This window comes from Bos indicus x Bos taurus, chromosome 14 (assembly GCF_003369695.1).
Source record: "Bos indicus x Bos taurus breed Angus x Brahman F1 hybrid chromosome 14, Bos_hybrid_MaternalHap_v2.0, whole genome shotgun sequence".
NCBI classification, from domain to species: domain Eukaryota; kingdom Metazoa; phylum Chordata; class Mammalia; order Artiodactyla; family Bovidae; genus Bos; species Bos indicus x Bos taurus.
The window spans coordinates 60,980,346-61,004,671 of record NC_040089.1 but is presented as its reverse complement, the minus strand read 5'-3'; the positions used below and the strand labels follow the sequence as shown (position 1 = coordinate 61,004,671).

Sequence of the window (24,326 nt, the reverse complement as noted above, 5' to 3'; positions counted from 1 at the left end):
GTTGCTCAGTCATGTCTGACTCTTTAGTGACCCATGGACTGCAGCCCACCAGGCTCCTCTGTCCATGGGATTTTCCAGGCAAGAGTATTGGAGTGGGGTGCCACTGCCTTCTCCGATGTCTTTTAATTTCAAGGCTGCAGTCACCATCTGCAGTGATTTTGGAGTCCCCCAAAATAAAGTCAGACACTGTTTCCACTGTTTCCCCATCTATTTGCCATGAAGTGATGGGACTGGATGCCATGATCTTTGTTTTTGAATGTTGACTTTGGTCTGGTTTTAGTGTAGTATGGTGCAGTGTGGTACTATGGCTAAGGGTAATTTTCCAGAGGAGTTTCTTCACATGTGATTCAGCCATACCAGTTCTGTAATCCTGAAGCTGTATTATCTAGTATCTGTGGGCAGAGGGAGAGATGCTGGAGAATTGTGCATGAACTTTTTTTTAAACCACCTCAACCCAGAAGTGGAACACATTCTCTCAGTGCTCACTGGATGGGATCAATCACTTGGCCACTCCCATTGGATAAAGGACATGAGAAGTCTTCTGTGTAGTCAGAAGGGAAGGATACTTTGGTATCACAGGACTCTGGTAGTATGTACCACAACGAATTTCCCATAGGTCAAATCAACATCATTAAAGGTGACTTTCCTTGAGCTATTCTAGATGTCATTATGGAATGAGGAAGAAAAATTCAACAGAACAGGGTTGAATGCAGAGATTGGAGAAAAATATTAACATTTTCATATGTATACCCTGGGAAGCTGAGACAGCTCACTAAATTGCACATGTGAGGAAATGGACTGTCTTAAAAGTACGGGTTCTAGAGTGAAATAAACTGGGTTCAAATTCAGGCTTTATTGATCCTTTATTGTTTTCTTTTACTTAATCTCTCTGAGTTTCACTTTCCTTATTTTCACCAGGTTATTGTAATAGAACTTTATTCATAGAGTTGTTATCAGTAAATGAGAGGGTATAGTAAATTCCTGTACCATTTAGTATTTAAGTATTCAATAAATGTTAATGGCTGTCATGGTGGTTAGATCTTTAGGGGCTAAAGGAAAGGGTAACTAAGTGTAGATTAGGTATAGAGTAAAAGATGTCAGAAAATATGTTTCACAAATTCTAAAAGATTCAACATTTCTTTTAGGTTCAAGTAGAGATAAAAAGTTTGTTTTTTATACTGTGTGATCTCTGCATTCCCAGTAACCAGAAACATCCCAAAATAATGCCTTTCGTATACTGTGTGCCAACTATTGTGACTGAGTACATTTTGTCTCATTTAGTCTTTTTTGTATTTCTTATTCCCATCAGTAGATCAGGAAACTGCTAATACAGAGCTAGGTTTAAAACAGATATTGCCTGTTATTTTGTTAACATGTGATCAGATTTTCATTCTTTGTAAGTAGTTATGAATGTAGTATATAGTTCTAATGTGGAATAAGACATTAAAAAATCTAGCATATAACATTTCATGCATCATCATTATTAATTAGTCCTATATATTAAACATTTAACGGCAAGTGCATAAATTTTTAAATCAAATCCACTAGTTTTTAGTTTTATTTGTTACTTTTCCCAGCTATTTAGTTGACTTTAAGACTGACAATTTCCCTCATACCTTTCATGTATGAGGGGTGTTCACATACAGCATAGTGTTTAGGCAGAAACCCTGGAGCCTGAATTGTTATCCATTAACCAAACCCAACCAAGAACACATCTTTAGTCAAGCGAAGTTGGTTGTTATTATTTGCTGCAGCAGGGAAAACCACATGCCTTGTGAAACTGTGGGCTGTGTTTGCCAGAAGTGGTTAAGGGAAGCTTGTTACAGGATTTGCACTTGTATTAGGTGGTTTGGGAGAGGAGGTGGAATGAACAGAACCTTACTTAGCACTGCTACTGGAGAAGAAACAGAGTCATTTTGCATTTAGGGGAAGAGAATGTTTGCCCATTTTCATTACACAGTGCGTTTGCTTTTATCTGTGTTCAGGCTTGATTATGGAGTGATATTGTTTTTGCTTTGTTCCATAATAGTAACAGAAAGCGCTTATCTGATGGTAATGTTCTATGAAATTTTTTTCATTTACTGGGAGCATATAAGAGCCTAACCAATAGCAACTAGGCCAGCTACAAGCTGATAGCTATAAGGGCAGCCTTTTCTTTTACTGGTTTTAAATTCTTCCTGTACCCTTTCCTAGCTGTGTGATTTTAGGCAAAGTTAAATTACTTTGTGATTATTAGTTAACATATCAGAAAAATGGGGTAATGATAAGAGTGCTTCCTTCACAGGATTGTTTTGAAAGTGGATACATGTAAAATTATCTGGTACAGTCAATGCTCAGTTTACCTAAGCAGCCACCACCACCACATAATGATAAAATCAGTAATTTATAATACCCTCCAGGCTTCCCTGGTGGTTCAGATGGTAAAGAATCCACCTGCAATGCAGGCGACCTGGGTTCGATCCCTGGGTTGGGAAAATCCCCTGGAGGAGGGCATGGCAACCCACTCCAGTATTCTTGCTTGGAGAATCCCTATGGAACAGAGGAGCCTGGCTGGCTACAGTCTATGATGTTGCAAAGACTAAGCACATAATACTCTTCACCACACACATTAAGTTATGGCATAACATATTCAAGCACTCATATATGCACTATAAAAATAGAGTCTACCAGTAGACAAAAATACTCATGTTGGATAGTTAGGATATCTTCTCTTTTGTTTAGTGATGGAGGAACACTGCCAGATTCATTTATGAAACACATTTATTCATTGGACAATAGAATATATATTTTCTTACAAACATTTTCCTTTTCCTGTGCTCTAAATCTTATTTATTCAATCCCTAAAGGAATAAGAGAAGGCAATGGCAACCCACTCCAGTACTCCTGCCTGGAAAATCCCATGGACTGAGGAACCTGGTAGGCTGCAGTCCATGGGGTTGCACAGAGTCTGACCTGACTGAAGCAACTTAGCAGTAGCAGTAGCAGCAAAGGAATAAAACTGATAGTCAGCTTTTGTTTCTCTCTCTCTTTTTTTTTTTTACCTCCTGCATAGAATCTGTCAAAAACTTTCACAATTTAACCTCCTAAATATATTTTTTCATTTCCTTCCACTACTTTATTAAGGGCCCCATAATTTCCTACCAGAATCAGTGGAATAATGCAGTTGATCTCCCTACCACTAGACTTACTCCTATCCCTTGGTTTAACCAGATTACTGGTTGAGTTAACTCACTAACAGAAAACATCTGATGACCTCTTCTTTGCCTATGGTACATGAGCCTTCTAAATCTTCACCAGCTTTTATTTCTGGCCCCCTGTGTCACTGCCCAGTTTGATTCCAGCCTTATGTTTCTATGTAATTCTTTTCTGTATTTTAGTTTTTGTGCCATCTAAAATTATTAGTGCCAAGAATTACGATAAATAATTCCAATAAATAAAATGATGTAAAGGGATTTTATATACTATTCAAATCTAGAATAATGAAAAAAACAAGCATACTTCTTTATTTTGGGTATCTCAAGATGTAGATTCTGTTCTATAATATAGTGCCGTCTAATGATAACCACTTTCAGTTTTCTCTGTATAACTCGTGAATCGAAAGTTGCTCAGTCATGTCTGATTCTTTGTCACCCCATGGACTGCAGCCCACAAGGCTCCTCTGTTCACGGGATTCTCCAGGCAAGAATCCTGGACTAGGTTACCATGCCCTCCTTCAGAGGATCTTCCCAATTCAGGGATCAATAACTCAGGGAACTTTAAATGCTCCTTGACACCCTCTTTCCCTGTCTCTGTCATTATACTGACGATTGGATCTTTGGAATCATGCTTGCTAAGGTTTTTTAAAGCTCCAACATGTTCTGACTTTATAAATACACTTAAACTCTGTCACAACATGCAACTCAAAGAGAATAGTGTAGGATCAGGAGAGGAATGCACTTTCAAAGAATTGCAAAGATTTCAGGTATCATTAAGTTAAAACCTGAGGAATTTGTTACCCTATTTTCAGTTCTTTTGAAATCTAAAATTAACTCTATAATAATCTATAACCGAGAGAGAATTGTTTTATTCTCCTTTCTTCTCTTACTTTCCCAAACAGTGACTGAACTCCTGCTAAATGTCAGGCTCTCTATTAGGTATTCTTTGCACTAATGAAGTCTCATATGAATCATGATAGCTCTTTGGCTAACCATTGCACTTTTTTTTAGGTTCTTGTTTAGCTGAGCAGTGGGGTATAACCAGTGATGTGCTGGTAAATATTGGACAATCAGCTTTCCAAAGGAAAAAATAAAGAAATCCTGATTTGCAGCATTTGCTAATTTTCATGATGTAAACACTGCCAACATGGCTGATTTTAAATTGCCAGTGTGACATCACTCAACGGAGTGGGGAGGAGATGTTTACAGTGGGCTCTTGGCTCCAGGGCCGTGCTGGATAATGAATTAACATCTGCACTGTACTAGTCTGCTTCTTTCATTTGAAATCACCTTCCCCTTGGCTTATATGCACTACATAACCTGCACCTATTTTTTTTTCCCTAGACCTTCTCATCTCTGGGAGCCTCTGATTTACTTTATTTTCTACTTAAATAGCAGCCAGGTTGCTAATGACCAGTTATCTTAGACTTCTCGCTGGAAGCAAATCTTTCTCTGACCTCAGCATTGTATTTAGCTATATGTAACACTTATAACTACAACATTTAAATAAACGAGTTTATGTTTTTCTCATGTAAAAACAAATCTGGAAATAGACTGCTGAAGGAAATCAAAAGAGACCTAAGCATTTATTTTTTCTGTTCATTTCCCTTTTCTTGCTCATTGCTCTACTACCTACAGTGTGTGGCTCTCAAACTTATGATTAAAGAGGACTGTTGAATTATAGGAAGTACGACCACATTCCAGTCATAACGGAGGAAGGACAAAGTATTAATATGAAAGGTGCATGACAGTTGGGTCTATCTCTTACTTAGGAATAAATAGCTTTGATAGAAGCTGTACTTAGTAAACTTCTCTCTAAATATTATTTGCCTGAATTATGTCATATAACCACCTCTAGCCATAAAAGCCCCTGAAAAATAATTTTTTTATCCTAAGCACACTGTTGATCTGAATAAAACTTTGATTCTATTTGTAGGAAAGAAAAGACACAACCAACTTTGTCTGCCATATTCTCTTTTGCCTTTAGTCCTGGTTCACCTCTATGAACTCTGTAAAGCTAAATCTCTACTGCTGTCTCATTGACTTACAGTTTAAGCAAAGTGTCTTTTGAACCCTACATCATGAAGTCCTATGTTTAATAGAGCTGCTTTAAGGTAACACAGTTCTAGACTTAATGTTCTAGGGTTTGTGTAGGTCAATTTTCCAATTTCAGCTTTATCAGTAATAGAAATAAGAGGCCATTTGCTGTCTACTACCTCTTTTATGTATTTCTGAATTAGCTTTAAAGTTGGGTGGGAGATAGTTTCATGCGAATTACTTCCATGTGGAATGTAATTTGTTTTTATTGCTTTCTAGCCTTAAATAGAATCAGTCGACTGTCATAATTATCAAATGAAATTTAATACCAAACATCCAGTCTTGTGGTTTTTGATCCCAGTAAAGATTTTGATCTCATTAGATGGCTGTTTTTAGTGTAAAGCTACTTTAAAGAAACAACATGACTATAGAATACAAGTCCCAGTGTGCTTGCTTTTCAAAAAGGAAAAACCAATTTCCATAGAAACAGAGTTCATAAATATCATGACAGCTGATGAAAAAGTAGTAAACAGATTTTAGAGTCTGTATTCAGAGAAGGCAATGGCAACCCATTCCAGTACTCTCGCCTGGAAAATCCCATGGACGGAGGAGCCTGGTGGGCTGCAGTCCATGGGGTCGCTAAGAGTTGGACACCACTGAGCAACTTCACTTTCACTTTTCACTTTCATGCATTGGAGAAGGAAATGGCAACCCACTCCAGTGTTCTCGCCTTGAGAATCCCAGAGACAGGGGAGCCTGGTGGGCTGCCGTCTATGGGGTCACACAGTGTCGGACACGACTGAAGCGAGTTAGCAGCAGCAGCAGCAGCAGCAGAGTCTGTATTAGAGATTGTGTGCCAACCAAGAAGATTTCAGTTGCAAGTAATAGAAAACTCAACTGTGACTGGCTTAAAAAATAAGAGTTTATTGGTTTACCAGAATCAAAGCTCCAGAGGTCCATGTTGCTTCAGGTGAGGATTGATCCTGAATATCATAGAATGTGACTTAGGTTGTAATTTCCTTCTTTTCGTTTTTAATTTTTTTCTTCTAGTTTTGTTAATATATAATTGACATACAGTTTAAGCTGTACAACAATAGTGATTTCACTTACATACATCATGAAATGATTATCACAGTAAATTTAGTGACCATTCATCTCATAAATACAAAATTAAAGAAGTATAAAAAATATTTTTCCTGTGTGAGAACTCTTAGGATGTACTCTCTTAACAACTTTAACATATACAGCAGTGTTAATTATCATTTTGTTCATTACATCCCTAGTACTTATTTATCTTACAACTCTATGTTTATAACTTTTTTGAAGGCATGTAACTCATTTTTATTATTAAAAAAATTTTTAAGTACCAATGCAAGGCTTGAATACATCTTCAAATCTCTATGATCTTTCATCTTCTACCAGAATCAGGTCCAGACTTGTGGGCCTGAAGCTTACCAAATTTGTGTGACCCTCTTGAAGAAAAGAAATCAAAATCACAAATTCAAAATTAGGTGCAAACGTCAATATTTACTTAGAAAGGGAAAATAAATCATAGAAATCACAAATTTGAAAGGCTGACAAATACCATAATCATGGTAAAATCCAGAAAAACTAGCACATTTTAAATAATTGTCTGACATTTTCTTTAATCATTGAAGTTTTTAATTTTTGACTTGCCTTCTTCCAATTTCACATCCCTCATTTCTGGTAACCACACATCTCATCTTTTTTTCTCTGAGTTTATTGTTTTGTTTTTGAAGTATAATTGGTCTACAACATTGTGTTAGTTCGTTCTTTCTATTTTTAATTGTCACTAGGTGGATATTGACCCCATTTTGGGAGACTTTCCCAACTCATAACCCCAAGTTGACTTCAGTAGCTCTGAGAGTTATGTGACTTCTCAATCACAAAACAGGAAATCTGTGTCACCACTGACAGTGAAATATCCTTAAGAATAATGGCAATTGGTCCAGCTTAGGTCATTGTGCTGATCATAGTAACAGGAATAGTGCATGCAGGGATGGTCTTTGCTAACCATGGCTCATCCCTAGGACATGTGAGGCCGGTTCAGTTCAAACCAGACTACAAAGCTGAGAATGGAAGAGACATTTCTTCCTTTCCCAAGAGAGAAGAGAAGTAGATGACAGAGGGCTAGCGACAGTTATCATCACAGTTGTTAGCAGAGTGCATTTTCTATTCATTCAGAAGAATTTAAGTGACCTAAAAATTCACCTATTTTTAACTTGTTACCTAACACATTTTTAGAGACAAAGCATAAATAAAAGGTTATGCAACTAATTTCACTGTGTGTGGTATTATTTTCTACCAGTTACTTTTAACATTGCTAAAGAAACTTTGCTATGAAAGTGGTAAAATACATGATTTATCTGGATTCCTGCATTCAAAAGGAAGGCCTAACTCCAGTGTCTACTCTGGTGACTCATCATTCGCATGGTTTATCTCTCTATTAATGTGGTATTTAAAAGAGGATATCATGTTTTAAATATTATAAAACCACAGAACAACACTTGTTAACATTTGACAGCCTTCCTTCATAACTCAGTCCCACCAGTGGCATCCATCACACTCTGTCTCATCTTCTCTGGGGCCTGGCATCAGCAAACATCAGACTTTTTTTTCTCCTGTCTGTATTATATCACTGATAGGGAATTTGTAGAAGAGTGTGGGGGAGGGGACAGCTGATAAGAGGCTAAGAGAGATTTACCGAAGGGAAAATTACTTCAAGTAAAGAACAGAATTATTAAAAAGAAGATCTTCTTTACCTCCTTTGTAAAATTTCCTTATATTTTACATCATATTTTAATATTAAACTCATGTAAATATATGGGTTTGGGGTAGACTTTCTGAGACTGGGAATGGAGTGAAAAGAATGGTGCCCCAAGAAAAATTATATTTTACTTTCAACCTCTTTTGAAGACAATCTGCTAAAGATTCCACTTGACAGTCTTTTATTCATCTTGAAGAATTAAGAAATCAACAGTATGTATATTCCAGAGAATACATTGCATATGTAAACAGTGGTGCTGATTGAAGCATGATTTGAAGCAGTGTAATATTTAATATAGATAACTAAGGATCCCAAAGTATCATGCTAGATGCAGATGTTAGGTGTTGTTTTCTCTGTTTGAGAAAGAGCATTCTTTAACTGGATGATAAATCCAGTTTCTTTAATAAATCTAATTGAGTCAGATCTGAAAGTGCAGATCATGTAGAAGTATTTTGTGTAAGTTTTTTCAGCTTTCTATCAAGATATACAACATGCTATAAGGGTATTTATTTGGCACATAAAATCACAGGAATCATATAGGAAAAATTCTGTTATCACAAATGCTGTGTAATGAAGTTTCCCACATTTAGATACAGTATATTTTGTTTATTTGGTTTTGATTTGTCATGGCAGTTGCTCCAAACAGTACTGTATTGATTTGGTTGTCAGGAATTCTCTTCCAAGAAAAATCTTGTTCAGAAAGTGCTTTCTTTGTACCTGCAATATTCTAAAATAATATAAGTGAGTGGTATTCTCATGCAGATTAGTGGCAGGCTAATTGACAGAACTAGCTCTGTTTCTCTATTTTCAAATATTCTTTTTCTTCTACTATCAAGAAACAGATTTTCTTTAACTCCTCGCCTTTCCCTATTTCACCAATGCAGTTTTCTCTATATCTCTGAAAGATCACTTAAATTCTTAAATCACTCTTAAAAAGTCAACAAAATTGGACAAAAACATCCAGTAGTTGGGAGAGTGAAGAGGTCAGTATTCTCAAAACTCCTTCAATCAAGGCACATATTTGCTTGTTCACCTGAAAGTAATGTTTTGAGTACTTTGTCAGTGTATTTTTCAAGTTAAAATACAAAAAGGAAAACAAATGATGTGAGTTTTTTCTAATTCTATTAAGTTTTTATTGTAGCTAAGTTGGGCAAGTTGGGTGAATGACATTTATGTTTAATCATAGTGTAAAAAATACTTTGCTTCTGTAGCTTTCTTTACTTATTCAATAAATATTTATTGAGCTGCTGCTGCTACTGCTGCTAAGTCACTTCAGTCGTGTCCGACTCTGTGCGACCCCATAGACAGCAGCCCACCAGGCTCCTCTGTCCATGGGATTCTCCAGGCAAGAACACTGAAGTGGGTTGCCATTTCCTCCTCCAATGCATGAAAGTGAAAAGTCAAAGTGAAGTCACTCAGTCGTGTACAACTCCTAGCGACCCCATGGTCTGCAGCCCACCAGGCTCCTCCGTCCATGGGATTTTCCAAGCAAGAGTACTGGAGTGGGGTGCCATTGCCTTCTCCAATTTATTGAGCACATACTGGCAATGGCACCCCATTCCAGTACTCTTGCCTGGAAAATCCCATGGATGGAGGAGCCTGGTGCGCTGCAGTCCATGGGGTCACTAAGAGTCGAACACGACTGAGCGACTTCACTTTCACTTTTCACTTTCATGCATTGGAGAAGGAAATGGCAACCCACTCCAGTGTTCTTGCCTGGAGAATCCCAGGGACGGGGGAGCCTGGCGGGCTGCTGTCTCTGGGGTCGCACAGAGTCAGACACGACTGAGCGACTTAGTAGCAGTAACAGTAGGCCAGTTATTTGGGAATAAAGTGACCAAATAACAAAAAACTGGAAAATTCTTAAAGAGATGGGTATATTAGACCACCTTACCTGCCTTCTGAGAAACCTCTATGCAGTTCAAGAAGCAACAGTTAGAACTGGACATGGAACAATGGACTGGTTCAAAATTGGGAAAGGAGTACGTCAAGGCTGTATTTTGTCACCCTGCTTATTTGATTTATATGCAAGTACATCATGTGAAATGCTGGGCTGGATGAAGCACAAGCTGGAATCAAGGTTGCCAGAAGAATTATCTATAACCTCAGATATGCAGATAACACCACCATAATGGCAGAAAGTGAAGAGACCTCTTGACGAAGGTGAAAGAGGAGAGTAGAAAAAGCTGGCTTAAAACTCAACATTGAAAAAACTAAGATCATGACATCTGGTCCCATCACTTCATGGCAAATAGATGGGGAAACAGTGGAAACAATGACAGACTTTATTTTCTTGGGCTCCAAAATCACTGCAGATGGTGACTGCAGTCATGAAATTAAAAGATGCTTCTTCCTTGGAAGAAAAGCTGTGATAAATCTAGATAACATATTAAAAAGCAGAGACATCACTTTGCTGACAAAGGTCCATATAGTTAAAGCTATGTTTTTCCAGTAGTCATGTACAGATGTGAGAGTTGGACCATAAAGAAGGCTGAGTGCCAAAGAATTGATGCTTTCGACTTGTGGTGCTGGAGAAGACTCTTGAGAGTCTCTTGGACAGCAGGGAGATCAAACTAGTGAATCCTAGAGGAAATCAACCCTGAATATTCATTGGAAGGACTGTTGCTAAAGCTGAAGCTGCAATACTTTGGCCACCTGTTGTGAAGAGCTCACTCATTGGAAAAAGCCCTGATGCTGGGCAAGATTGAAGGTAAAAGGAGAAGTGGGCCTCAGAGGATGAGATGGTTGGATGGCATCCTTTGGATGTCCATTGACTCAATGGACATGGGTTTGAGCAAAGTCCAGGAGATAGTGAAAGACAGGGAAGCCTGGCCTGCAATACATGGGGTTGCAAAGAGTTGGACACAACTAAATTACTGAACAACAACGACAACAAAGTAACCAAAATGGTGCTCCATGCCTGTGAAACTTACGCAAGAGGAAACAAACAGTAAACATGATAAACAAAAAATATATCAAGGACAAATTTATGGTTACTGGGGATAAGAGGGCAGGAGGGATAAATTGGAAGATTGTGATTGATGTATATACATTACTATATATAGAATAGATAGCTATTAATAATTAGAACCTACTGTATAACACTGTATAACCTACTGTATAACACTGTATAGGTCAATACACTATAATGGCCTATAAGGGAAAAGAATCTAAAGAGTAGATATATGTATAATTGATTCCCTTTGAGATATACACCTGAAACTAACACAACATTGTAAATCAGCTAGACTCCAATAAAAATATTTTAAAATATCATAATAAGAAGGTGAGATATGTTATGAAAAAGGTTAAAAAGTAAAGCAGGTTAAAGGGATTGGGATTTGGAAGGTGAGGGGTAGAGATGGAGATTGAAGTATTCAACAGGGTGACCAGGGGAAGCCTTCTTGAGACCAGGTTTCACTCTGAGAAAGTGAGATATGAGAGAAGAATTAAAAGAAGCTTTTTACTGACTAGAAGACTAGATGTCTCCGCTGATTTCTGGAGAAACAGCATTTTAGGCAGAGCAATGATCTTAAGTGAAAATGTACAGGGAAGCCAGCATGGCTGGATCTGAGTGAGCCGGGGCAAGCAGCTGGGGAGGAGGACAAGGAGCAATGGGTGCTGGATCCTCTAGGCATGGTAAGCAAAATGGGAAGTTGTTGAAGGGTTTTAAGCATGTTAATGATATGATATGAGGTACATTATTGCTGCTGTGCTAAGAGAGAGCTGAAGGGATATTGTAGAAGTAGGGAGACCACTCAGGAAGTTTTCCAGTAATTCACATGAGAAATACTGGTGAAACCAGGCTTGTACTCGTGGAGCTGGTGAGAAGTGTTTGGATTCTGAATATATTCAGAAAGTAGATCTAGCAGAATTTCCTCATGGATTGGGTGAACAGCTGGAAGGAAAGAATTACCCTTAATGGAAACAGAAAATGCCGTTCTTCCACTTATCTGAATTTTCCATATTTTAAAACACTGTATGGTTTTTTTCTCAGTAAGGAATTAAGCATTTAAGATGAAAATCAATTATACATATGATTGATTTGCAGATAAACAGCATTTCTTTTTGAATTTGATGTATACTTCTAGATATGTTTGTTTCATTTTATAGGAAGATATTTCTCTTTTTTGTCTAGGTGTAATTACAGGCCCTAACCAAAAATCTTTTGTCCCTTTGGAGCAAATAGAAATAGGGGGAGAGAACAAGTATATAAAACCAATAGTTGAAGTTCAATAAAGGGACAGTAGCATTAAAAGAATATAAATATCAGTAAAAAATAAAATGAAGTAACTCTAGAGACTTTCTGTGATTATGGAAGGTAGTTGGTGGGTTAACTTATTTATTCTTTTTAAAATTTTCTATTTTTCCTATCTTGCTCATTGTACTTCTTTATATTGATTCCAATGAATCTTTATTTATTGTCAGATTGTTTTAAGGCTGCCATAGACGTAGATAGAGCATCTTCAGTTCAGTTCAGTATTGGAGTTTCAGCTTCAGCATCAGTCCTTCCAATGAATATTCAGGACTGATTTCCTTTAGGATCAACTGGTTGGATCTCCTTGCAGTCCAAGGGACTCTCAAGCGTCTCCTCCAACACCACGGTTCAAAAGTATCAATTCTTCGGTGCTCAGCTTTCTTTATAGTCCAACTCTCACATCCATACATGACTACTGGAAAAACCATAACTTTGACTAGACAGACCTTTGTTGGCAAAGTAATGTCTCTGCTTTTTAATATGCTGTCTAGGTTGGTCATAGCTTTTCTTCCAAGGAGGAAGCATCTATAATTTCATGGCTGCAGTCACCATCTGCAGTGATTTTGGAGCCCAAGAAAATAAAGTCTGTCACTGTTTCCACTGTTTCCCCATCTATTTGCCATGCAGTGATGGGACTGGATGCCATAGTTTTCTGAATGTTGAGTTTTAAGCCAACTTTTTCACTCTCCTCTTTCACTTTCATCAAGAGGCTCTTTAGTTCTTCTTCACTTTCTGCCATAAGGGGGGTGTCATTTGCGTATCTGAGGCTATTGATATTTCTCCCAGCAATCTTGATTCCAGCTTGTGCTTCATCCAGCCCAACATTTCACATGATGTACTCTGCATATAAGTTAAATAGGCAGGGTGACAGTATACAGCCTTGACGTACTCCTTTCCCATTTTGGAACCAGTCCATTATTCCATGTCTAACTGTTGCTTCTTGACCTGCATACAGATTTCTTAAGAGGCAGGTCAGGTGGTCTGGTATTCCCATCTCTTTAAGAATTTTCCACAGTTTATTGTGATCCACACAGTCAAAGGCTTTGTTGTAGTCAATAAAGCAAAAGTAGATTTTTTTCTGGAACTCTCTTGCTTTTTTGACGATCCAGCGGATGTTGGCAATGTGATCTCTGGTTCCTCTGCCTTTTCTTAATCCAGCTTGAACATCTGGAATTGCACAGTTCATGTACTGTTGAATCCTGGCTTGGAGAATTTTGGTCATTACTTTTCTCGTGTGTGGGATGAGTGCAATTGTGCAGTAGTTTGAGCATTCTTTGGCATTGCCTTTCTTTGGGATTGGAATGAAAACTGACCTTTTCCAGTCCTGTGGCCACTGCTGAGTTTTCCAGATTTCCTGGCATATTGAGTGGATCACTTTCACAGCATCATCTTTTAGGATTTGAAATAGCTCAACTGGAGTTCCATCACTTCCAGTAGCTTTGTTCATAGTGATGCTTCCTAAGGCCCTCTTGACTTCACATTCCAGGATATCTGGCTCTAGGTGAGTGATCACACACCATCGTGATTATCTGGGTCATGAAGATCTTTTTTGTATAGTTCTTCTGTGTATTCTTGCCACCTCTTCTTAGTATCTTTTGCTTCTGTTAGGTCCCTACCATTTCTCTCCTTTATTGAGCCCATCTTTGCATGAAATGTTCCCTTGGTATCTCTAATTTTCTTGAAGAGAAAATTACTACTGGTTTAAATTATCTTCTAGTATAGAATGGTGCTTAGTCATCATGTATTTTTGATATGGTAATATGGAAAGATAGCTGGAGTGGGGCATGGCCCAAATATGTAACTATTAGGTAGCATCATTTGTGCATCATTTTCTAGAGATTTACATACAAGGTCTTCATTTCTCAAATATAAGTTGAAAATATTGTTATGGATAAAATAAAATTAAGCTGGTATCTAATTCATAGAGTCGTCTTCTTATTTTGTACTTCTGAAGTGGTCAATGGATACTAAAATTGTAATAGTCCCATGAAAACTGTTTAAACCCCAAATTGGACTTTCATAAATTTGAATGTATAGGTACTTACCTAGGGAATAACTGAGAAAAAACAGTCGAAGTAAAGAGTTAAAAAAGACAGTATCACTGTCAAAGGGTGGGGAAGAAGAAATTGGAGACCTGGAACATTCTTTAGAGAGTAAAGGAAAGCAGCAGTGATGTTAGAAATGATACAAATGACAGTCTGAGATGGACAAACGAGAGAAGCAGGGTTGATAGGAGAGAGAAGAAGGGCAGCAGACTGTGCGTTGCAGTTGGGAAAATACTGCCAAGAGATCACTGAGGGGTTAAAAGTGAATGGAAGGAAAAGGAAAGAAGAGAGTTTGCTATATCCATCAGCTGTGATGTTGTTTCTGAAATCTTCTGGAATTAACTGCTTGGAAGAATCAAGTATTGTGTGGAATTGTTTTTCAGTTTGATATGAACTGTGGGGTCTAAGTGGTTGAATTTTATTATTGGTTTATATTCCTGTGAAAATGAATTAACTTGAATTTTTATTTCCTTTCTGTTTGATAACCTACAAATCTTCATTAGGAATCTTGGGGGTAAAAATGACTTTGTCTGTCTCTACTCCTCCCCTCCCCTGCAGTGTTATGACATATTCCTAAACCCTCATTTAAACTTAAAATACTGGAGACGAAAACACAACACACTCCCTACTCTACAAATGCTGACTTTTTCTCAGTTTTATATGTTTATTTGGAATCACTTAAATATAATTCTCAAAAGGATAATATTAACATCTAGGTATTTGGCTTTTGGTAGAAAGAAATCCATGGTGTTATCTTTTTTTTTTTTTTTAGTTTTTTGAATGACTAAATAGAGGCACTGAAGTGATAAAAGTGAGCAAAGCTTGATTTAAACTGAGTGTCTAACCAAATTCTTAGCTCATGGAGCACATTTTTTAAATTAATTTTTTATAGAAACTGCTACTTCCTCTTTCATTACGCCTTTAGGGGAGCACTCTCTTTTCATGAAGATTAAGAAACTTCTTACTGAATAATTGAAAAGAAATGACAGAGTAGTCCTGTTAAACCATCACCATCTTTTACTACCCCTCTACATTTTATCGTGACAGCAGTGTGGTAGACATCAATGGCAAACACAGTGAATCCTGTTATTTTAGAAATACTGTAACTCATATAGGAGAACATGGTTTATGATTTTTGAATCTGTCTGTTTTCAGTATAGTGCCCAGAAATGCCTTGGATGTAGGATGCATTTAGTTTTCAGTATTGTGAGGCACTAATCAGCTAAGTACCATAATCCTTCTTACAGAGTACATTCTTACTTGACCTGAGCTATATACAGCCACATAGTAACGACATTAAAGAATAACCTTTTTCTTAACAGGCCTATCACTAGAGGATTTTATGACTCCATCCGCAAATGAGTTTTGTTTTATGTGTAACTTTTTAGTAATTGAGTTTTGAAATATAATGATTGTAAGCAAATAGAGACTTTCAAATCATCTGATTAAGGATGGCTCCAATGATTTTGCCCGAGCTAGAAGGATTAAATGAAAGCACTCCCTGGAACAGTGTTGATGTATTTTTGTCAACATGATGCTTCATGCTCGACAGATGTGCATTGGTTGAGCGAAAGGTAAAACTATAAAAAATGTGTTGTATACTGTGAACCCTAAAAAAAGATTGATTTTTTTCTTGTTTTATGATGAATATAAATTGTTTGATTTGTTAAAATTCCTTTTTTGTAGGAATTATAGGGATAGAACCTACATATTTTATGTTTTACAGGATTGTATGCATCTGTTAAATCCTTGATTTAATGTGCCTTACCAGCTTCAAATTTTGGAATTTTATTACAGTGTTATGTTTAAACTATATGGTTAGCATTGTGTAGTTCAATTAAGGAAGTATCATTTCAATTTATTTTAGCATTATCATGCTGTATTTAGCTTCTAAAGTTGGAGACTTTTTCAGATTATTGACTCTTCAAATATAATTTCTATTCTTATGCTAATATAGTGATAATTATTCAGTAATCTCTACTAAAAACATGGGTAAGAGATTTTCATATAGGTAGTATTAATTGTAATAATACAGATTTACATTTAGAGAAATTAGTAACTTCAAGTTCTTCATTCTTCTCTCAATGTCACTATGATTCTTAAAAATTCCATAGGTTTTCAGAATTAAAAATTTATAAATATTAAAGGTTAAGTTTTTTGTATAATCTTTCACTGTTCTTATAAATGTTTTCAAATGTTTACTGGATTACATTTTCAGCCACTTCATGATTTATATATAGTAAGTATTGTAGGTAGTATAGTAACACAAACCACATAGGATGCTAAAGGGTATAAATATTAAAATAGAAACTAATGTTAAAAGCATCATGAATTAATATACAGTATATAAATTGAGCTACCTTTGGGATATTCTTAAAAGTGGCTTTATTTGAGGAAAAATCTTTTTATTTGGAGTTTTACTATTAGTCAATATGATTTTTAGACATGGAATTTTAAAGAGACTAATTAGAGTTTCTTGCTCAAACTATTATGCCTAACATTTATAATGAAGTATCAGGTGTGAATGTATAGCTCGAATATTTAGAGATAGATTGACTCGTTAGTTCAGATGACAAAAATTAAAAGCAGTTGACAAAGAATGCTGCTGATTAAAGTAGATTTAAGGTATTTCTGCACATGATTTTCTATAAACTAGTTACAGTTAAATTGCTTGTGTGCTCGGTCATGTCTGGCTCTTTGCCACTCTGTGGACTGTAGCCCACCAGGCTCGTCTATCCATGGAATTTTCTGTAAGAATACTGGAGTGGGTTACCATTTCCTTCTCCAAGTTCTAATTAAGACCACTATAATATGGTGAAAGAGAAAGTAATTGTATCAACTTAAGTTTCAGTTAAGAGAAGTAAGATGAACAGATATTAGGTAAATACAGAGTAATATAAATAGATATTGATATTGTTATATATTAAAAATAGAGATTGATGCATAGTAGTAAAAATTAAAACACTGCATGATGTCACAAATACATTTTATTCTAAAAAAGTCATAATACTGGATTGTGCCTTTTAATTTCTCAGGGCCTTTGAAGGAATAAGTGAAATATAACATCTTAGATGAATTGTTGCTTTCTTCTGAATTAAAATTTATGGGTTAAATACTGTTAAATGCTTTATGATTGTCTAGAGAAGTGTACAAGTTACCACTATATTCTTTTTCCTATTCAGTGTTTGCCACCTGATAATAATAAATGCTAAGGCCGGCTTACAAAGGCCAGTAGTGAAGGCAGAGTTTAGAGGTACAGTAGTTACATTTTCATGGATTTTCTTCAGTCCCTGAAAAAATATAGTGTCTGAGAAATACAGCAATTTTAATTTAAAGAAAGTATATATGAAATAATTCTAATGATATAATTGGTAAAAATTGTTTGACAGAGTATTTGAATATTTTGGAATATCTGATAGCAGATTCATTGTTTGGTAAGAATATTCTTAGAGTATCTTGCCCTGCTTCTAGCATGGCTTTAATACTCTCAGGTACTCTACCTCAAAGCATATTTTTAACAACCCAATTCCATGTTAAGTAACTGACAATAGTCAGCCCAATTTCAGAAATCATGACCAATGTTCAAGTTTTACTTAAATAGTATGAAAAATCAACATCCACAGTGTGATTCACATGCTTCAGGCAAATTTCATAATCTCTAGAACAAAGTAATTGTTGGCTTTAATATTGAATTTAGTTTTCCTAAGGTATGATTTTTAAAAAGCACTTAAATAGCTGGCTAAGTGACTTAGCAGCAGCAGCAGCAAGGTCTACTTAATAATATACTTTCTTTTAGAATTGAATTCTGTAATGAATAAGTATTCTTATCAATAAACAGAATCTATATTTCCTGGATTATAAAGTTTCACTGTATTCACTTTATACCCTTCTTACTTTCAGAAATTTAAGTTAACTCCTCAAGGGAATAAAGTATTCCTTTTCCCTTCCTGTCTCTGTCCCATAATAACCATAATGATGTTAAATATATTACTAGAAATTCCTCATTTCCAAAGAGATCTTGTTCTAAATGTTTAATTCTAAAGGGATTGGCACTCAAAATACATTTTTGCCAAAGAAGTCATTTTATAGACAATAGTCTGAAGTCCAACAACAAAAGCAAAATGAACATACAATAATTAACATATAATTACTGCCTTGGGAGTAGTAGGGGAAAGAGAAGAACTAGACTGTTTTAGCATATCAGTGGGTTTGTGTACTGAAGAAGAGAGCAAGCCATGAAAAGCAGAGATAACCTAAGAGACAAGTATTCAATCAGTTCTTTCATTCAGCAGATTGAGCACCTATTATGTGCCACCCTCCTTAGATCCACGGAGCCTGTCTTCTTGAAATATAACATTTAAGCAGTATTATAGATATTTCTGGATAGAAATGGGTAAGATTACCTAGAGGAGTGCAGTAAGGATAAAGACCATCACTAAGTTTATTTTCCTTCAGAATATCCAATTTTCTGTGAACATTTTCTGCAACTTTTTACTTCATTTACTTATAGTCTTAAATCCCACATTTGAGAGATTAATTTGTATTAGTAATCTTAGGCATGAAAGTATTTTGATAATATTGTAAAACCAATGTCCATTCATTCTGATTTAGTCTGCTTCTTTTTCTTTTGACTTTCAACTGAGATGAGACAAAATATAATGAGGTATTTACCAAGTATAATAAATTCCAATTTACTCAGTTTGGAAGCCTGAAATTTTTTGAAAGGGAGGAGCATGTGAAAAAGGCTTAGTGGCCTGATTTTAGATGGAATCTAGAGATGAACTATCCTGGAAAATCCTTGATTTAATAAAATAACAGTGAAGAATTCAGTACATTTATATTTCATAAAACAGCTTTGAGTTAAAAAAAAACAACGGGAAAGAGTAGCAACTAAATGAATCCCCAAGACATTTCCAGCAAAGCTATGTTTTACATGAACGGGCTAGACATAGTGTAACTATGTTATTCAGGTCTTAGTTCAAATGTACTTTTTTAGAAAGACTGTCTTTCTTGAACGCTTCCCTCAGTCACTTTTGTAATTTTACCTTGTTCCAATTTTCTTCCATAGGTCTTCTTACTATATGAATTTAGCTTAATGTGTTTGTGTGCTGACTGTCTTCCCCACTTAGAAAGAACTTCTTGAGGGCAGACACATTATGTGCCTTTTCTCTGTTGTATTTCCAGCAACCAGCATCATAACTGGCCCATAGTCAGCACTAAATAAATATTTATTGAGTGATTGAACAAATAATGGAGATATAAAAGTATGTTAAAATTTAAGGTTTAGTGGATAGTACTTAAAATTAGGTAATTTAAAGTAGAATGAGTAGTATGCTGGGGAAATATGATCAGTACTGAATGCTAATTAAGTAATTATGAATGGAATGAATAGTATTTTGTGCTGGGGAAACATAAATTTCTATTCAATACACATTTAATTGTAATAAAATTAAAACTTAGTTAAGCACTCTTTAAATGAAACTTTAAAAATTCTTTCTTATTTTTAGAGACAGATATATTTATTAACTTAGGTTGGAACAATTTGTTATTTAAACACTGAAATGTATTTGAATTCCATAAAGTCTGCATTTAATGGAGGTCAGATGGTCAGTTTGAGAAAGAGCTTATTTAATTGCTTATTCTTTAGAGTTCCCTAGAGAAATTTTCATTTATCTCAGTATATATATTTGTAGTGTAGTAAGTAGATAAGTAGCTAGATAATGAGATGTGAATATTTTAAAAATTGGCACTAGTAAGTTAATTACATCTTGATAAGACTATCATTATTTTTTGCAATGCTTTAAACTTTCATTTAGGCATATTAACTTGATGAAGTTGTGGTACTGATATAAGATCATAATCTTAAGAAATGGAAGAGGATTTTAGAATCACTCAGCTTCTTGTAACAAAGGGTCATCTAATCATTTCTGTATTCCTAATTTATATTATACTACATGGCATTAAGTTTTTATCTAATACATACTTGTTAAAATAATATTTGAGTTAATGTGTATAATCTGTATCTCTCACTTTAAAGTACATGCTCAAAGATTAAATGTCTGTAAAGGTTCGAGTAACTGGTTAATAGTAAAATAGGACTAAGAAACCCAGATCCCTTAACTCCAGTGTTCTTTTCATGATACATTGCTCCCATTCTAGAATATTTTTTCTTTATTCATATGTATAAAAATAATGACAAAAAGAAAATGAATTATGCAGAATAGACACATAAATAGGATATTACGTAAGTTAATGCTGTATAATTTGAGTGCTCTGTTTTGATTGTATATTTTAAACTATTGGAGTCTGGTGTTATGTAAATCACAAACCTAAAAGATTTGTGATTAAGTCCTAAATGTTTTATATGTAAATATGTAAGCGAATGTCCTTTTTTTTTTTTTTTTTTAAGTACATACACTTGCTTAACCATAAAACATTTAAGGCAACAGGCCAGCTCCTTCATTTACTATAGTACTTTTCCCTTTATGGTTCTAGGTTAGAGTCAACCCTAGCAATGCACATGTATGAGGTTTGAAAGGTAGAAGAGATGATAGAAACCATTATTGTCAAGCAGAGTTGCTGGCAGGCAGATGGCCAGATGTGAAAGTTTTAGTGGCTCCTGGATTAAGCTTCTGTTAGTTGACTACCCTAATGTGGTAATCAGCTGAGATAATTGGTGGCAAATTCCTGAAGACTTTTGGAATTCACTGAAGTTTCCTAAGAGCCGTTTCCTGTCCTTGGTTCTCCAGGCTGAGAACAACATTAATGTCTCTGACCTTCATTAGTTAGCAGGATCAGCAATTGTGTAGTTTTGATTTCTATATTGAAACCCTGACTCTCTGGAAAACCTAGAGTGACTTTTGTTTTTATTAACAGACTCTAACTGATACATTGACAGACTGCATTCCTGATATGGGGGGTTGGTGATAGAAAAGAGATTTTTAGACGAGAATGATAATTTTGTTACGTTGAGTCATTCCACATGTATCCTTTCTCTGCTCTTTCTTTTGGATCAAAAAATATTATCTAAGAAATTCTCAACTGAGCTCTCTAATCTTTGTCGTCTTTAACTGCAACTGACCCCACCCTTTCATGCGTCCTGGCAAAATCTCTATAACAGTTATTCTAAACCTTTCCTGACATCTTCACGATTCCAGTTCCGTTGCTTCTCATGTCTAGTGATTGCTGTTATTTGAGTTTGTGCCAGAGAAGAGGACAGTATGAACATTTTGTTGACAAAGAGTTATTTGTGTGATTGCAAGGTCTACCAGCTTGAATGGCGTTAGAGGGGCAGGTTGAAAACTGAATGAACAACTGTTTCTCTGAGGCTCTAAGGACATATAGATACAGAAGACAGAAGTGTCATGGAGCCAGCCTTAATTTAATGAAGATGGAATGAACGTAGCAAATCTTTCTGATTTCTTTTTGAAATGAATAAATTATCATAGTTGGTATTTATTTACACTGCTTATCTCAAGTTAAGGCAGTAAAGGGTTGGAAATATAATGATAAGATGAAGATTTAGATGAACCAGTACTAGCATGATCTAGGCAGATAATGAGTGAAAAATGACTTTTAAGAGTCAACTTTTTAGTAAAAAAATGTTGACTAGACTATTGACCAAACAACTAAAGATCAATCAGTTTAGCTTCATCATGTTTCCAAGTAACTATGAAATCAAAGTATCAGGAATAGAGAGAAAAGAAGATGAAATTTTTCTAAGCTTCTGAATAACAATTGGGAGATAGCATAAGGGTATTGAGCCAAGCAAAAAAGTTAGAATAAAGGCTATTTTGTAGCAGCAAGATGAAATGTTGATTATTTGATTTGTGGGCATATATATATTCCATACAGGGTATGCCATTGAAGAAGCATATTAAAAGTACCTTTTAAATTTCCTATTTGAACTGAATAAAATGAGTATCAGTAAAACTTTTGTTATGGCATGACTTCAAAATTAAAAAAAAAAAAAAAAGAAGCAAAAGAACTATTTGAATTTATCCATCCAACCTTCCAGTGAATCAGTAAAATGTGAAATTGCTTAAATTCTGCTCTTCTTATCATTCTTTTTCTTTGGTTATTTAGGAAAAGAAGTCCATCAGTGTCCAGAGATCAGAACAGAAGATACGACCAAAGGGAAGAAAGAGAAGAATATTCACAGTATGCTACTTCGGACAGCGCAATGCCTAGATCTCCATCAGATTATGCTGATAGGAGGTCTCAACCTGAACCTCAGTTTTATGAAGAGTCTGATCATATAAATTATAGGGACTCCAACAGGAGAAGTCATAGACATTCCAAAGAATATATTGTAGATGACGAGGATGTGGAGAGTAGAGATGAATATGAAAGACAGAGGAGAGAGGAGGAATACCAGGCGCGCTATCGAAGTGATCCGAATTTGGCCCGTTATCCAGTCAAGCCACAGCCCTATGAAGAACAAATGCGTATCCATGCTGAAGTGTCACGAGCCAGGCATGAGAGAAGGCACAGTGATGTTTCTTTGGCAAATGCTGAATTGGAAGACTCCAGGATTTCTATGCTAAGGATGGAACGACCATCAAGGCAAAGGTCTATATCTGAACGTAGAGCTGCCATGGAAAATCAGCGATCTTATTCAATGGAAAGAACTCGAGAGGCTCAGGGACCAAGTTCTTATCCACAAAGGACCACAAACCATAGTCCTCCTACCCCCCGGAGGAGTCCAATACCCATTGATAGACCAGACGTGAGACGTACTGACTCACTAAGGAAACAACACCACCTAGATCCTAGTTCTGCTGTAAGGAAAACGAAACGGGAAAAAATGGAAACAATGTTAAGGAATGATTCTCTCAGTTCTGACCAGTCAGAGTCAGTGAGACCTCCACCACCAAAGCCTCATAAATCAAAGAAAGGAGGTAAAATGCGCCAGGTTTCATTGAGCAGTTCAGAGGAGGAATTAGCTTCTACACCTGAATATACCAGTTGCGATGATGTTGAGATTGAAAGTGAGAGTGTGAGTGAAAAAGGTAAGCACTATATTCTAATCATACATTTGCCTGTAATTAATAAGAGTTTTTCTTTTAGGCTGTATTTCTGAGTAGTCCCTTAATAGGTATTACAACCTTTGTTTTTAAGTTCTTTAATGGTGCTAATTATGTGAATAAAATTTGAAGTTATAAAAAGTGAATTTCTTTGGTAATTAATTTTCATAGAAGAAAAGTCTACTGATTTTTTGAAATTAGTTTTTGTTTCTGAAAATGTTCTTGCATCACTTGATGGCAAATTTTAAAATGCCTGTTAGCTATAGTTGTAAAAATAACATCTTTTGTGTTTCCTTTTAAAAGGAACAGTATGTTTATTACAGAACATCTGAAAAATTGCTCAGTATAAAGAATTAAATACAAGCTATCCTTAGTCCTTTCTGCCAGATATAGCTGTTGCTAACATTTTGTTGTATTCCCTCTTCCAGTTCATATATATTTTGCATATTTACAAAATTGGTATCATACTATATAATTTTCTATTCTGATTTTTTTCAGTTGATCGTGTATCATTAGCTTTTCTCTAAGCCTTCAGATGTTCTTCAGAAATGCTTTAAATGACTGCATTAGTGTTCTATCATAAGGAAGAACCACAAACTAATTATTCATCTACTTGATGTCGTTGCAGCTGCTTCCAATTGCTAGTGTAAATGATATTATAATGGCTACCTTTGTACATAATTTTTTGCCTGTTTTCTGAGTATTTCACGGATACCTATTTGTGCTTTGAATCTTTTAAGCTTTTAATTCAGATTAGCAGCCTGCTCTGCAGAAAGATTATAACACTCTGTTCCGTCAGATGTGCTTGAGTTTTCAGTCTTAATGCTCCAAATTTTTGCCATTTGAATAGACCTCAAAAAATACTATCTTTTTGTCATTTTATTTTGATTGTGAAGATGAATGTTTTGCTATATTGTTCTATGAATTGTCTGTTCTTTCCTTTTATTGCTTCTGCCCGAGATCCTATTGCATGTTAAT

General features: G+C 35.7%; 1 protein-coding gene across 41 annotated transcripts in view; it reads left to right on the top strand.

The window, feature by feature from the left end:
- RIMS2 (regulating synaptic membrane exocytosis 2) overlaps positions 1–24,326 on the top strand; it is a 603,774-nt gene that overhangs the window by 259,469 nt on the left and 319,979 nt on the right. For all 41 annotated transcript variants that reach the window (XM_027561367.1, XM_027561351.1, XM_027561359.1 and 38 more), the window contains one exon: positions 22,408–23,333. In XM_027561367.1, the coding sequence (XP_027417168.1) occupies positions 22,408–23,333 (926 nt within the window). The remainder of the gene's footprint in view (positions 1–22,407; positions 23,334–24,326) is intronic.